This window comes from Hemitrygon akajei, chromosome 1 (assembly GCF_048418815.1).
Source record: "Hemitrygon akajei chromosome 1, sHemAka1.3, whole genome shotgun sequence".
Lineage (NCBI taxonomy): Eukaryota > Metazoa > Chordata > Chondrichthyes > Myliobatiformes > Dasyatidae > Hemitrygon > Hemitrygon akajei.
The window spans coordinates 46248007-46264244 of NC_133124.1; the positions used below are offsets into that span (position 1 = coordinate 46248007).

Here is a 16238-nt window from a genome sequence, read left to right on the forward strand (position 1 = left end):
TGTAGTCTTTCTCGGGGTAAATACACGCATAAGGCGGGTGTCTTTTTTTCGTAAAAGCGAAAATCCTCTTTGGTTAGCGAAAACAGGTACTAATGTAGGTCTTTTGTAACAACGAGTTGTCGTAAAGCGAACGTTTGAAAAATGGGGGACACCTGTATGTATAAATTATACAACAGTGAGATTTGTCTGCTTATAGACAGCAACAAAACGTGAAACCTGAAAGAACCTAATTTTAAAAAAGGCCAACAAGTATGCAATGCCCAGAGAGAAAAAAACAATTCATGCAAACTATAATAAAGACAAGTGTTTGCGTAAACAATAAAGACAATAGCATTCAGAGTGAAAGTGAGTCCACAGCTCCAAAGCCTGGAGCTGCCAGAGCAGGCCCATAGCCTCAGCCTCTGGTCATCATATAGCGAGGCAAATCGTTGTACAGTTTGCAGACAGGAAGACTGGAGCAGGACATAGCCTCAGTCTCAATTCCACGGAGTAAACATCATGGAGCAGTGAGCAGAACCGGACTGACCCTCTCTGCAGTCCCAACAAACTGCCGTTTCAGTCCATCTGGCCTGGCTTTTAAATTGTCCATTAATTCTGTCTTCCAAATCCTTGTGGTTTAAAGATAGTGCTATTGAAGATAGCTTACTGGCAGTTTATAAAACAAATACAACTTTATATTTTATTAATAACACCTTTTCTATGGAAAATTGTGGCAAGCTATCACCTTAAACAATAAAGAAGCAAATGAAGGCAAGACTGACTTGAAGGTTGAGGTGTGCAGGTGCAATGCAAAACCGGAGTGAGGTCCAGGCATGTTTAAGATGAAGGCTGAGTTAGAGCAAGCGAAGTGGAGGAAGGTTGGAACAGAGGAGTTTGGAGCACATCCACCTAAACTGAGGGAGGGTGGATTGATCTAAGCACTGTGCTGATTTGGAAAGGTCGGGTATGGACTGGAAGATGGCGGTGGGTTCCATGTCCAGGGCATATTGATGCAGTGGGGTTGGAGTCGTAGTGCGGGGCATGACCTTTCATTGGAACCAGAAGCATTAATTGTATTTCTCTGTACTACAGCAATTTAACCTGCTGCACACATTATTTCATATTTATTGTGCAAGTACAAGAATTCCAGATGAAAACTAAGCTTGCACAGCAAGATGTTTTGTTCAGTTAATTACTTGTATCAACAACGTCAATTACTGCCAGTAATTACATCCCCTCCTGCTGCTGAATCTTGACCATTACAGTTGTAAAACTCTATGCAGAATCTAATTGTTGCCATTTTTAATTTTTAAGCATTAATCCTAATCTTGTTTTACTTGTACTTCAAGATAATTTTTGCTTAATTTTAACCAATCTACAAAATAGATACAAAATAGAAATGTCTTCTTTTGCTTGATCTGATGTTATAGCTGGCACTTTACCCTTCAAAAAATATTTTAAATCCTAAAAACATGAACAATACAGTAGCTGATATTGGTATTTAATTTTTGCGGTACAGAAAGCTAGGTTTGAAATTCCATTCCAGAAGGGTTTGTTAACTTCATTCTTGTTGCAAACAGGTCTGTCCCCTTGATTTTTTTTAAAGTACATAATGATTAAATCTGATTCTGTTAATGTATTTGTCAGGTGGTGCTGTTATGTAATGCTGCATGCAGATCAAAATGGTGAAAAACTCCAAGCTTTACTACGGCTTCTGACAGAACTGCAAGAGAGAGTGCGAATCGTTGAGGCGCTTAGCACTGTTCCTCAAATGTACTGCCTAGCTGTTGTGGAAGTAGTAAGGCGGAAAATGTTCACTACACATTACAGGGAGGTATGTTGAACAGTTCTAGGTTTCAGTTGCCAGGTAATATTGACACGTGTATACAGAATTTGAAAATGACTTAATTTTGTTTTTCCTTGAAAGTGGGCTGGAGCTCTAGTTAAAGAAGGAAAACAGCTTTATGAAGCAGAGCGAGCTAAGAGAGAATCATTTGGAAAGCTATTTAGTAAGTTTGTTTTGTTATTACCCATATTAATTGAATTTGTGCCAGACAGCTATCATTTAGTAATGATTTCTTATTTCTGTGACTTTAAACTTGATTACAATTTTGCGTGCAATTTTTTTGACCTTGTTTCTGAATGTTTTTGTACAGCTTTAACATGCATTTAGATTGAAAAATGCAGCTCAACACTTATCTTTTCCGCAGTATCCTGCAAAAAATAAATTGCCTGTGTTTACAACTGACCCCTTACTATGTACCCCATTAAAGAAATTAATAGATCTTTTCTGTTGAGTGACATGTATTAATTAGCTTTTGACGTGGCAATATGTTGATTCTTGAATGTTTCTTTTTTCAGTGTCTTAATGAGGTCTTTTCAGCAGTGGGGAGGAAACTGCTTTAATTGAAGTCGTCCAAGATTTCACACTTTGTCAAATCTAATGCTCAGCCCTAATTTTCATTGATCTTCTGTAACTACATTTGTACAGGCTGTAACCTTTGGAATTCCCTTATTCAAGCTCCTTGGATTTTGCTTACATTTCTTCAGAGGAGGCTCTTTTTAAAAGATCCTCTTCAATCAAGCTTTTGGTCACCTGATCACAGCTTGTTTATTATGGTTTTTGTTTAGTTTGATAATACTTTTGGGGAAATGTCCTTCGGTATCTTACTTTTATTAATAATAGTATATAAGAGCAATTAGTTATTGACAAACTTAGCTGTTATTGCAGTGGTACAACTTCAGATAGTGAAGAATTTTAATTGAGAGCTAAGCTGTTTATAATTTTTGTTGCTGTTTGCCAAGAGAAGATTGAGGCCATAAATATGCTCTTTTCCCTTCTGCAAACAATGATCCATAATTTCCTGCTAAAAGGTGAGATATATTTATGGATGACAAATCTCTCATTGCAACTTCCTTACTTAAGCAGACTCTAATCTCTGTTGTTATTGTCTTGCACTGTAGTAGAATTTCCTTACCTGAGAGTATTCATATAAGCTAGAAAGCTGAAATCCATGTTCACTGTTCCTAATCAGTCCCTACCTACCCAAATACTTGTATATCTGGTCTCTGAGAATACCTTCCAATAACTTTCCCATTACTGATGTCGTGCTCACCCATCTACAGTTTCTTGGCTAATTCTTAGAGCCTTTATTTAAGAACGAAACAACATTTGCTATTCTGCAATCCTCCGGCACCTCACCCGTGGCTAAAAAGGTTTTAAGTATCATTGCTAGGGCCCCAGAAATTTATGCACTAGCTACCCACAGGGTCTGAGGGAAGACCTTGTCAGTCCTTAGCAATTTATCTACACTAATTTGCCTGAAGACAGCAGACAGCTCCTCTGTAATCTGTATAGGGTCCATGACCCCACTGCTGCATTGCTAACATCAATAGATCCGTTGTCTGTCTCCTGAGTAAATATAGATGCTAAAAAATCCATTTAAGATCTCCCCCATCTCTTTCAGCTATGTGCATAAATTGCTACTCTGATCTTCCAGAGGACCAATTTTGTCATTTACCATCCATTTGCTTTTAATATATCTTAGGATTCTCCTTCACCTTGTCTGCTAGAGCAACCTCATGCTTTTAGCTGTCCTGATTTCCTCCTTAAGTGTTTTTTTGCATTTCTTGTACTCCATAAGTACCTCATTTGTTCCTACCTGCCTATACCTGCTATGCAACTCCTTTTTTAAAAAATCTTAACCAATATCTCATTAAAACCAAGGTTCCATAAACCTTTTGTTTATTCTAACAGAATAGCAGAAATTATTTCTTCTAACAGAAACAAACTCTGTACTCTAAATATTTCACTTTTGAAGGCTTCCCACTTACTAAGTACACCTTTGCCTGAAAACAAGCTGTCTCCATCCACACTTGCCAGATCCTGATACCATCAACATTGCCCTTTCTCCAATATAGAATCTTAATTTATCCTTCTCCATAATTGTATTGAAACTAATGGCTTTGTGATCACTAGTTGCAAGGTGTTCCACTGCACGAACTTTTGTCACCTGCCTTGTCTCATTCCCTAACATGAGATCTGGCATTGCACCGTCTCTCGTTGGGATGTCTATGTACTGATTAAGGAAACTTTCCTAAACAGACTTGACACTGTCTCATTCAGCAGTTTTACAGTATTAGAGTCCCAGCCAATATGAGGAAAGTTAAAATCGCCTACTATCATAACCTTATGTTTCTTGCAACAGTCTGCAATCTGTCTACAAATTTTCTCCTCTAAATCCCATGGACTGTTGAGTAGTCAATGATATAATCCTGGAAATGTGATCATACCTTTCTTATTCCTCATTTCTACTCATAAAGTCTCAATAGGTGAGCTCTCCAGTCTGTCCTGTCTGAACGCTGCAGTGACATTTTCTCCGACTAGAAATGCCACACCTTCCCCTTTAATCCATCCCGCTCCATTGCATCTAAAACAATGGAACCCTGGAACATTGAGCTGGCGATCCTGCTCCTCCTGCAACTAAGTCTCACTAATGGCTACAATGTCATAATTCCATGCCCTGAACTCATCTGCCTTTTCCTGCAATATCCTTTGCATTGAAATTTACACATTTCAGAACATTAGTCCCACTATGCTCAACGTTTTGATTTCTGACATTGCATGTAGGCTTAATAACATATTTCTCCACAACCACTCCATTATCTATTCTGGTGCTCTGATTCCTACCTCCACCCCTCCCTCCCCCACCGCAACTCTAGCTTGAACCCTGTCCCATTCAGTATTAACAAACCTTTCTGCCAGGATGTTAGAGCCCTCCATTTCAGGTGCAAACCATCCCTTCTGTACAGGTCCTGCCTTCCCTGGAAGAGAGCCCTATGATCCAAAAATCTGAAGCCGTCCCTCCTACACCAACTCCTTAGCCATGATTTTCAGATTCTGGTCTCACTAGCATGTGCCACAGGTATCAAACCTGAGATCACGATCCTGGGTTTATGACCTTTATCTTGGCACCTAATTTCTTGAATTCTCTTTGCAGGACTTCCTACCCATGTCATTGGTACCGATGTGGACCATGACCTTTGGCTGCTCAACCTCCCATATCTCAATCCGAAACGTTTGTGACCCTGGCACTGGGAGGCAACAAACCATCCAGTAATCTCATTCTCATCCACAACCCTTCTTTCTGTTGCTCTAGTTCGCCGCCTCTTCACCCACCCCCTTTCTCATCCTCAGTCAGAGACCTGACCACTGTGGCTTTCCTTTGAGGTCATATCTCCCCCCTTACCCCCTCCCCATAGATCCAAAGCAGTATACCTGTTGAGGGGAATGGCCACATGGGTATCTTGCACTGGCTGCCTATCCTCTTTTCCCTACTCATGACAGTCACCAAGTTAGCTATGGCCTACACCTTGGGTGTAGCTACCTCAATAGCAGTTCCTGTCTTTTATCAACCCCTCAGCCTCCTGAATGATCTGGAGTTCATCCAATTCCATCTCCAGCTCCTTGTCAGGATATGTAGAAGCTGCAGCCGGATGGACTTCTTGCAGTTATAGTCATCAGGGATATTGGAGGTATCTGCATTCTCACATTCCGCAAGAGAAACATTTCAGTATGCTGTCTGACATTTCCTCTGCTCTAAATGTGCAAACAGGAAGAAAGAATGAATAACAAAAATATCTACCTAAGGCTTGTGCGTTTCTTTGCTGAAGCCTTGATTAGCCACAGTCTCCCCACTCCATTCACAAAATGACTGCTCCACTTAAATCTAATCTTTGTTTTTCTATTGGCCTTTGCCAAGTACCTAATTTTGCGCAATCCAGCATCTTGGATCTGTGGCTTGCAAAAATGTGCTGATTGCTCCCACTCGCCTCTTTTAAACTTTGCAGACAAGATGCAGCAGGAGACAGTGTAAATGGCAACATATGAAGACCGTTTAGCCTGTGTTACTTTGCCAAATGGTTATTTGCATGAATGGAGTTGGAGAATTTTATAGAGCACTTCCACCAAGATTTTGTGAATAATAGCAACAGAAATGCTATTTGACATTTTCACTCCCTCCAACTTATCCTGCAACCAGCATCCCACTAGCTCCCTTTTCTCCATTGGCTTGCTATTGTACTTGTGTGTTGTTCAGCTACATGGTCCTTTGCTTAATTTGTTCCACTTTTGTCAGTAGCGTTAGTGGTAAATGGGATTAGTTTCATCATATAGAACATAGAACAATACAGCACAGTACAGGCCATTCGGCCCACAATGTTATGCCGACCCTTAAACCCTGCCTCCCATATATCCCTCCACCTTAAGTTCTTCCATCATGTAATCTGCCATCAGGAAGAAGGTACAGAAGCCTCAGGATCCACACTACCAGGTTCAGGAACAGTTAGTACTTCTCAACCATCAGACTCTTGAACCAGAGGGGATAACACAGAGTGTGTCCCCACAAGATCATTGTCTTCCCCAAACAGAAGTCCTGGATGAACCATGAAATCCACAATTTCATGGAGACCAGATCAGAGGCATTCCAGTCTGGTGACCAAGAAAGTTACAAGAAGTCCAGCTACAATCTCTGGAAAACCATCTCATGGGCAAAGTGGCACCATAGACTAAACATGAATCAACGAAGGATACTCACTGGTTAAAGCCACGCTTGAATGCTAGTACCTTTTATAAAGTTAAATCAAATGACTTGTGCGACAACAGGGCTTCACTTCCAGATGAGCTTCTATGCTTTACTTTGACAATCAAAACATGGAGGAACCATCACAAACTCTTATAGCCCACAATAATCTTGTATTTCAGTCTGGGTCTGATGTGAGAGCAGCTTTCAGGAGGGCGAACCCATGAAAAGCATTCAGCCCAGATGGGGTATCTGGCTGTAGTGTTTACTGAGATCTTTAACCTTCCGCTTTAGTATTCTGCGATATCCACCTGCTTCAAGCAGGCTTCAATTGTAAAAGTGCCTAAGAAGAACATGGTAACCTGCCTCAATGATTATCATTTGGTTGCACTTACATCCACAGTGATGAAGCATATTCATTCCTGCCTGACAAGTAACTCAGACCCATCCACTCCAATTTGCCCAACAGAGCAACACGTCCACAGCAAGTGCCACTTCAATGGCTCTTCACTCAACCCTGGAACATCTTGACAGCAAAGGTGCATACATCAAGATGCTCTTTATAGACTGCAGTTCAGCATTCAATACAACAATATCCTCAAAAATAATCAATAAGCTTCAAAACCTTGATCCCAGTACCTCCTTGTGCAATTGGATCATCGCTTTCCTCATTGCAGTCCCCAGTCAGTTTGGGCTAGCAACAACATCTCCTCCACAACCTCTATTGGGAGAGGTGCACCACAGGGCTGTGTCCTTACCTCCCTGCTCTACTCACTTTATACTTATGACTCTGAGGCTAAGCTGAGCTCCAATGCCATATTCGAGTTTGCTCGTGACACCCCTGCGTAGGCCAAATCAAAAGGATGATGTATCAACATATAGGAGGCAGATTGGAAATCTGGGCTGAGTGGTGCCACGACAATAACCTCTTACTCAATGTCAGCAAGACCAAGGAGTTGATTATTCTCTTCAAGAGGAGGAAACCAGAGATCCATAAGCCAGTCCTCGTTGGGGGAATCGGAGGTGAAGAGGGTCTGCAAACTTAAATTTCTCAGCATTATCATTTCAGAGGACCTGTCCAGGGGCCAGCACACAAGTGCAGTTATGAGGAATGCATGGTAGCGCCTCTAGTTCCTTTGGAGTTCGCGAAGTTTCAGTGTGACATCTAAAATTTTGACTAGATTCTATTGACGTGTAGTGGAGAGTTTATTGAATGGCAACGTCAAAGCCTGGTGTGGAAACACCAATATCATTAAACAGAAAATACTTCAAAAAGTACTAGATATGGCCCAATCCATCATGGGTAAAGCTCTCCCCACCACTGGGCACATCTACGTGAAACACTGTCACAAGAAAGTAGCACCCATCATCAGAGACCTCTTCCACCCAGGACATGCTCGCTTCTCGCTGTTGCCATTAAGAAGAAGGTACAGGAGTCTCAGGACTTGCAGCACCAGGTTCAGGAACAGTTATTACCCCTCAACCATCAGGCTCTTGAATCAAAGGGGGTAACTCCACTTGCCACATCATTGAAATGTTCCTACAACCAATGGACTCACTTTCAAGGGCTGTTCATCACATGTTCTCAATATTTGTTGCTTATTTATTATTATTTCTTTTTGCATTTGCAGCGTTTGTTGTTTTTGCACACTCGAATGCCCAAGTTGGGGTGTGGTCTTTCATTGACTTTATTATGGTTATTATTATGAATTTGAGTATGCCCACAAGAAGATGAAGTGCAGTGTAGTATATGGTGATATATATATTATATACTTTGATAATAAATTTACTTTGAACTTTACTCATCCCGTCACTGAACTGTACCCACAACCTACAGACTCACTTTCAACAGCTCTTCATCTCATATTCTCAATATTTTTGCTTATTTATTATTATTGTTGTTACCTTTTTCTTTTTTGTCCTTTGCATGTCGGTTGTTTTGTCTATCCTATTGGTCTTTATTTGATTCTATTATGTTTATTGGATTTACTGAATATGTTCGCAAGAAAACAAATCTCTCGGTTGTATATAGCGACGTATATGCAGTTTGGTAAATTTACGTTATACTTGGAAAAGATGGCAATCATTACACTCAGTCCAATTGGTAAACTTTATTCTCTAGCCACAGACTTCATTCTTGGCTTTTTCTTTACTCTCACTTTCTAGGTTTTACTTTTTTACAGTATATAATTTTTAAGGTACTGGCATGTATTTTAAATGTGGCTCTGAACGTCCTAATTGATTGATGTTAATGGATTCTTCAACTACAAAAGCACTGATATAATAGAATGATCTGATATACCCCCCTTTACACCTCTGCTTCTCTATGCTTCATTCTTCTTTTAGGGTAATCTTTTTTAAAATCTTTTGCCATCTCTCTTAATCACAAATTTAACTTGCACTTGATAATATTTCAATGAAGTACCATGAATTATTTTACTATTGAGGGCAACTTGGCCTATGGTTGTTTCCTTTTACATAAACTGCACCTCTTCGAAAGTTATTATCTGTAAACTGTATATTTATACTGAGGCTTTTTTCTGCAGGAAGATCATTTCTTAGAAATCGCTTGTTTAAGGGACTTGACTCTTGGCCACCATCATCATTTTGTGTATGTATAAAATATTGCATTTATTATATCGCTACCTCCTTTCAGTGATTTTTATGATTTATATATTTAAATTATAACCATTTAAGTACTCACTTTTAATGTCATAATTTAAGACTATTTAAGAATTTTTTCCCTCAACTTGCAAGTTGAGCTTTTTAATATTTAGTCATAGAGGCATTAATGAATACAGAATGGGTTATGTAGATCCTAAATGAGTACTTAAGCTAATCAACAATTTGGAGAAGCATTTTCTTTATTTATCATGGAATCTGGGAAAATTACTACCTATTTTATTTTTCCTTTAAATTAAATAAGACTCCGCATTCTCAGCTCTACTATTCGCTAGTAGTGTTAATTATGCTAAGAATATGCCCCCCTTGGATGGTATTTCCTTCCTAAGCTTTTGTTACTGAAGTATAGATATGAGGTACTCAGCATTTTGGGTGTGTTGCTGAAGTATAATTTTTGTGTGTTAAATTGTTCTGAAATTGAACATTTATAACAATATCAATAAGTGTTGGTACTGCTCTCAATTCCTTATATGTGCTGTGAGTAAATGACACTTAATTCACCAAGACAACTCTGCCTTCTCTGTTACAAAGGAAGAAGTATCCGGAATAAGGGAGATTAACTTGTAGCACAGTTAATTGGCATGCATGATGTTGTGGGCACCATGAATCGTGGCTGAAGGAAGATTATAGTTGGGAGCTTAATGTCTAAGGATGCACATTGTATCGAAAGGGCAGACAGGAAGGCGGAGGGGAAGGTGTAATTGATAGTAAAAAATGAAATCAATTCATTAGAAGGGAATAACATAGGGTCAGAGGGTTCTCGGTTGTTGTGGGTAGAGCTAAGGAACTGCAAGTGTGAAGAGAGGGGTGCTAAATACAGACTTCCAAACAGTAGTAAAGATGTGGTCTACAAATTACAATGGGAGATAGAAAATGCGTGCCAAAAGGGCAATGTTACAATAGTCATAGGTGATTTCAATATGTGGGTAGATTGGGAAAATCAGGTTGGTGCTGTATCCCAAGAGGGGTAATTTCTAGAATGCCTATCAGATGACTTTTAAGGAGCAGCTCATGATTGAGCCCACAAGGGGATCAGCTGTTCTGAATTGGGTGTTGTGCAATGAACTGGAATTGATTAGACAGCTTAAGGTAAAAGAACCCTTTGGGGCAAGTGATCGTAATATGGTGAAATTCACCATCCAGTTTGAGAAGGCAAAGCAACAGTCAGATGTGTATCTGTATTACAGTGGAGTAAAGGAAATTAAAGGTATGAGAGGAGCTGGCCAAAATTGATAGGGGAAAAAAGCACAGGCAGGGATGATAGCAGAGTAGCAATGACTGGGATTTCTGGGAGCAATTCAGAAGGTGCAGCATATATACATTCCAACGAGGAAGAAGTATGCTAAAGGCAGAATGACACCACTGTGGCTGTAAAGAGATGTCAAAGCCAAAATAAAAGCCAAAGAGAGGGCCTATAAAAGAGCAAAAATTGGGGAGAAGTTGGAGGATTGTGAAGCTTTAAAAAAAAATCAGTAGAAGGCAACATAAAAAAAGTCATAAAGAAGTAAAAAAATGCAATACCAAGGTAAGTTGGCCAATAATATTAGAGGATACCAAAAGTTTCTTCAGATATAGTGTAAAAGAGAGGCGAGAGTAGATATTGGACCACTGGAAAACGATGCTGGAGAGGTAGTAACGGGGTTCATGGAAATGGCAGACAAGCTGAATAAGTATTTTGCTTCAGTCTTCACTGTGGGGGATACTAGCAGTATACCAGAAGTTCAAGTGGGTCAGCAGACTGAAATGTGTGAAGTTACCATTACTAGGGAGAGGTTCTTGGAAAACTGGTCTGAAGGTAGATAAGTCACCTGCACCAGATGGTATATGTCATGAGGTTCTGAAAAAGGTGGCTGAAGAGATTGTGGAGGAATTAGTAATGATCCTTTAAGAAGCAATTGATCTTGGTGTGGTTCTGGGAGGATGGAAAATTGCACATGTCACAAGAAGGGAGAGAGGTAGAAGAAAGGAAATTATTTGCCAGTTAGTCTGACTTCATTGTTTAGAAAGATGTCGGAGTTTATTGTTAAGGTTGTGGTTTTGGGTTACTTGGAGGCACATGATAAAATGAGTCATGGTTAGCATGGTTTCCTTAAGAGAAAATCTTGCCTGACAAATCTGTTGGAATGCTTTGAAGAAATGACAAGCAGAAAAGTGAAAAGGGAATTAATAGATGTTATGTATTTGGATTTTCAGAAGGCTTTTGACAAGGTGCCATACATAAGGCTACTTTCCAAGTCAGAGCCCATGGTATTACAGGAAAAGCACTAGCATGGATAGAGCATTGGCTGATTGGTAGGAAGCAAAGACTGGGAATAAAGAATCTTTTCTGGTTGGCTGCTAGTGGTGTTCCCCAGGGGTTTCTGTTGGGATTGCTTTTTACATAATATGTCAATGACTTCGATGACAGAATTGTGGCTTTTTGGCTAAGTTTGCAGACAATACAAAAATAGGTGGAGGGCAGGTAATTTAGAGGAAGTAGAGCGGTTATAGAAGGATTTGGATAGATTAGGAGAATGGGCGCAAAGAAGTGGTAGAAGGAATACAGTGTCATGAAGTATATGGTCATACACTTTAATAGAAGAAATAAAAGGGTATACAATTTTCTAAGTAGAGAAAATTCGAAAATCTGAGGTGCAAAGGACTTGGGAATCCTCGTGCAGGATTCACTAATGGTTCATTTGCAAGTTGAGTTGGTGTTGAGGAAGGCAAATGTGATGTTGACATTCATTTTGAGAGAACTAGAATATTAAAGCCAAGATGTAATGTTGAGGCTTTATAAAGCACAGGTGAGGCCTCACTTGGACTGTTTGAGAGGTTTTGGGCCCTTATTTAAGAAACAACTTGTTGACGTGAGTGGGTTCAAAGGATGATAACAAAAATGATTCCTGGATTAAAAGATTTTTCATACGAGGAGAGTTTGATGGCTCTGGGCCTCTACTCACTAGAATTCAGAAGAGTGAGGAGTAACTTCAATAAAACCTATCTAATGGTGAAAGGCCTCGATAGAGTGCATGTGGAGAAGATGTTTCCTGGGGTGAGGGAGTCTAAGACCAGAGAACACAGCCTCCAAAGAGAGAGGCGTCCTTTTAGAACAGAGATGAGGAATTTCCTTAGCCAGGGAATGGTGAATCTGGAATTTGTTGCCACGGGTGCCTGTGAAGGCCAAGTCATTGGGTATAGTTAAGGTAGAGGTTGATAGATTCTTGATAAGAAAGGGTATGGGGAGAAGGTAGGAGATTGGGGTTGAGGGGGCAAATGGATCAGCCATGATAAAATGGTGGAGCAGACTTGATGGGCTAAATGGCATACTACTTCTCCTGTATCTTGCAGCCTAAAAGCTTTCTACATGTATCTTGCAGACCATGAGGGCCAGTCTCTGATTGTCAGTGTTAATGGAGGCTAGTTATCTCGTCAACTGCTGGGAGCTTGGCAAAGATTGTTAAGACAAAATATGAGATCTCATCCCTAGCAGATCTACACCTAACAAGTCTTTAAATTTTTCTATGTGACAGTAGCTTAACTTTTTGTCTTTTATTTAGAAATTACATTATTTCTCTTCCGAAAAGTGTTTTATAAAACTTACAGCAATTCTAGCACAGATTAAGATACTCCCATTTCTTCCACTTAAAAAAAACTCCATATGTAAGAAGCCATCATAGTTAGCTCATGAGTGAGGCTGCACTTAGAATATTGTGTTCAATTCTGGTCACCTCATTATAGGAAGGATGTGGAAGCTATGGAGAGGGTGCAGAGGAGATTTACCAGGATGTTGCTTGGTTTGGAGAACAAGTCATATGAAGCAAGTGTAATGCTCACGTGATTGGCTGGTGTATGTCTAGGGGAAAATTAGTCCACCCGCCCAACCGCTCCTCCCATATACGTGGATTCTGTGAAATAGATAGATACTTTTTTCATCCCCATGGGGAAATTCAACATTTGTCCAATGTCCCATACACTTATTGTAGCAAAACTAATTACATACAATACTTAACTCATACACTAATACAAACTCTCACACACAGTATCAAACCGCACACCATGTACGTTTACAGAATACTGTTTATAAATCTTACTAGAACTAAGTGATTAATAGCGATACAATATATATGAAAGAAAAGAAAGGAAAGGCGCCAGAACTTAACAGGGTTCAGTCAACTACCGTAGATTCCAGATTATAAGCCGCTACTTCTTTCCCACATTTTGGACAGCTTTGAACTCTGCGGCCTATAATCCAGAGCGGCTAATACATGGTTTTTTTTCATGCCGCCTCGTAAACATTTTGCCTCGTAACAGTAGACCAATAAAATTGATGAGTAGTTCACAGAGGTCCAATGAAATTGTACGATAAATCAAGCGCACTTTCACAATTAAATTATTGTAAATCAGTCATTTGTACTCACCCTCATCAACATGGAAAATACTCGAAGAAAAGCAAGACCCGAGCGCGTCAGACCCGATTAGACCCGATCGCGTTACGCAAGCGCGTCAGACCCGATCGCGTTACGCAAGCGCGTCAGACCCGAGCGCATCAGACCCGATTAGACCCGATCGTGTTACGCAAGCGCGTCAGACCCGATTAGACCCGATCGCGTTACGCAAGCGCGTCAGACCCGATTAGACCCGATCGCGTTACGCAAGCGCGTCAGACCCGAGCGAAAACGCTGCTTTTAAGTTAAAGTCGATCAATAACTTTTCCTGGTAGGCTGCAGTATATATATTTTTACCAGTCGCTAGGAGATATTGGAATGTTGTTCGTGCTGTTCAGTAAAAAAGTATATGCAACGTAATTTGTGTTACCGATACGTATGTATATTTAAAAGTAGCGGTGCGGCCTAAAATCCGGTGCGGCCTTTACAATTAAAAAATTGATTTTATTTCTAAAATTAGAGCCTGCGGCTTTTAATCAGGTGCGCTCTGTAGTCCGGAATCTACGGTAGTGCACAATCATTGGAGCTCAACCACCGAAGTCTTCGGTCCGCTATTTGATCTCCTCCGACCTCCACGACCCGCGTGCCTGAGACCACCCTCGGTGGTCGACCAGAGCGCATCCAGCACCCTCCACCTTCCTCGCCATCTCCTCTCCAACTCCCTAAAAGCCCACACAACAACCGCTCACAGGCCCACAAGAAAGAATAACATCTATCCCAATTGGTTAACAAATGAATACAATTCTCATTATCAGTAATTATAACCCAAACAAGCTGTGAGAGTGCTCTGCGAGAGAAAGCACTCTCTCACCAGTTACCATAACAAAGAAGCATTCCTACTTTTACTTAACAAAGAAGCCATTTTGAATAACATACACAGTAACATAAGAAATCCCTTACACTCTCCCCCCCAGCAACAAAAGTCATGCCCTCATGACATTAACAGAGTTCCCCAATGCTTCTTGCAAGATTCAAAACCCAACCCAGGTGCAGAAAGCAGTGGCATAACTTCCTAGGGCAGTAGACAAGGTTAGCAGAGCTGGGACTTTTGTCTTTGGAGCGTAGAAGAATGAGAGGGGACTTGATAGAGGTCTACAAGATTATGAGAGGCATAGATAGGGTGGATAGTCAGTACCTGTTTCCCAGGACACTAATAGCAAACACAAGAGGGCATATGTACAAAATTAAGGGAGGGAAGTTTAGGGGAGACATCAGGGGTAAGTTTTTTACACAGAGGGTTGTTAGTGCCTGGAATGACTTGCCAGGGATGGTGGTGAAGGCTAAAACATTAGGGGTATTTAAGAGCCTCTTGGACAGGCACATGGATGGAAGAAAAATGGGGGGTTATGGGGTAGTGTGGGTTTAGTACTTTTTTTTAAGGATTATATGGGTCGGTACAACATGGAGGGCTGAAGGGCCTGTACTGTGCTGTAGTGTTCTATGTTCTATGAATCATTAACAGCACTAAATTATTAATTTAAGTTATTAACTTTAACTGTTGCAGACTCACAAGCCTCGTATGTTTGATTTTGAGCTTCCTGATGTATCCTTGACTGATTTGCAGTTTCTGCAGTCGTGTTGCCCCTCAGAAGTTCAGCCATTTCTCAGGTAACTTGCACATTGAGTACTTCGAGCTTGATGCAAAACAATCCAAATATGAAGACCTAGAGTGTTGATCCTTTGTATAAAACCTTAGAAACAAAATATTACTTTCATATACATACTGTGATTATATGCACCAGTTTTATTCTTTTATAGCGTTCAAGGTACTTGAATGAGTTCAGATTATCTTTAAAGTGTGATAGAAATGGAAATTTCCTTTTTAAAAATAGTTTTGTAACTGAAGCCATTGAAGAATGCGGTCCTATCTGATTTGATTGAACTGTGACTTTAATGAAAAAAAGCTCTAACATTACCAGCTGAATATGACAGGCCTCTTAAGTACCCTGAGTCATGAGTGCATTTTATAAAATTGTATTCTTTAGGAGAATTTTAAAGGAGAATTGTTACAGTAGTAATTTTTTAATGGGGCAGAAAACTTCGCATTTGAGCATAATAGTATCTGAATTCTCAATTCTGACTATTTGCAGTATTGGGATATTTTTTAGATATGCCAACATCCCCCCCCCCACGCCAGCACTCTGCTAATCAGGATGAAAGGAATGTTTTGCTTGTGTTGCAATTTATTTGGATATAGGCAGTTATGAAATGATTATATTATTGCATACAGTATAATTTTGAAGAGCGTTAAATATATTAGTTTTGGGATGAGAGTTGTGTTGCAACTTCAGTAGTAGTGCATTCGGCCCTCCTTATCCACAGGGGATTGGTTCTGGGACACCCCCACCCCCCATGGATACCAAAAACTCTGGATGCTCAAGTCCCTTATGTAACTTGTCTCGGTGCAGGTGGATTTTAGGACCCAGGGGAACTCCGAACTGCATTTAATCTGTCTTAATGCGGGTGGACTTTAGGACCCGGGGGAGCTCAGCCCCGCCACCTCACCTGCTGCTGAATCTGCAGTGTTTCTGTTCCGTTGACGGAAAATGATCACAATTGAAAATAAAGT

The 16238-nt window shown here is 40.3% G+C and overlaps 1 protein-coding gene across 4 annotated transcripts in view; it reads left to right on the forward strand.

The window, feature by feature from the left end:
• The window catches only part of rb1cc1 (RB1-inducible coiled-coil 1), a 193999-nt gene that overhangs the window by 69110 nt on the left and 108651 nt on the right, over positions 1-16238 (forward strand). For all 4 annotated transcript variants that reach the window (XM_073042482.1, XM_073042490.1, XM_073042499.1 and 1 more), the window contains 4 exons: positions 1627-1813; positions 1907-1988; positions 9107-9171; positions 15174-15277. In XM_073042482.1, coding sequence (XP_072898583.1) covers positions 1627-1813; positions 1907-1988; positions 9107-9171; positions 15174-15277 — 438 coding nt within the window. The remainder of the gene's footprint in view (positions 1-1626; positions 1814-1906; positions 1989-9106; positions 9172-15173; positions 15278-16238) is intronic.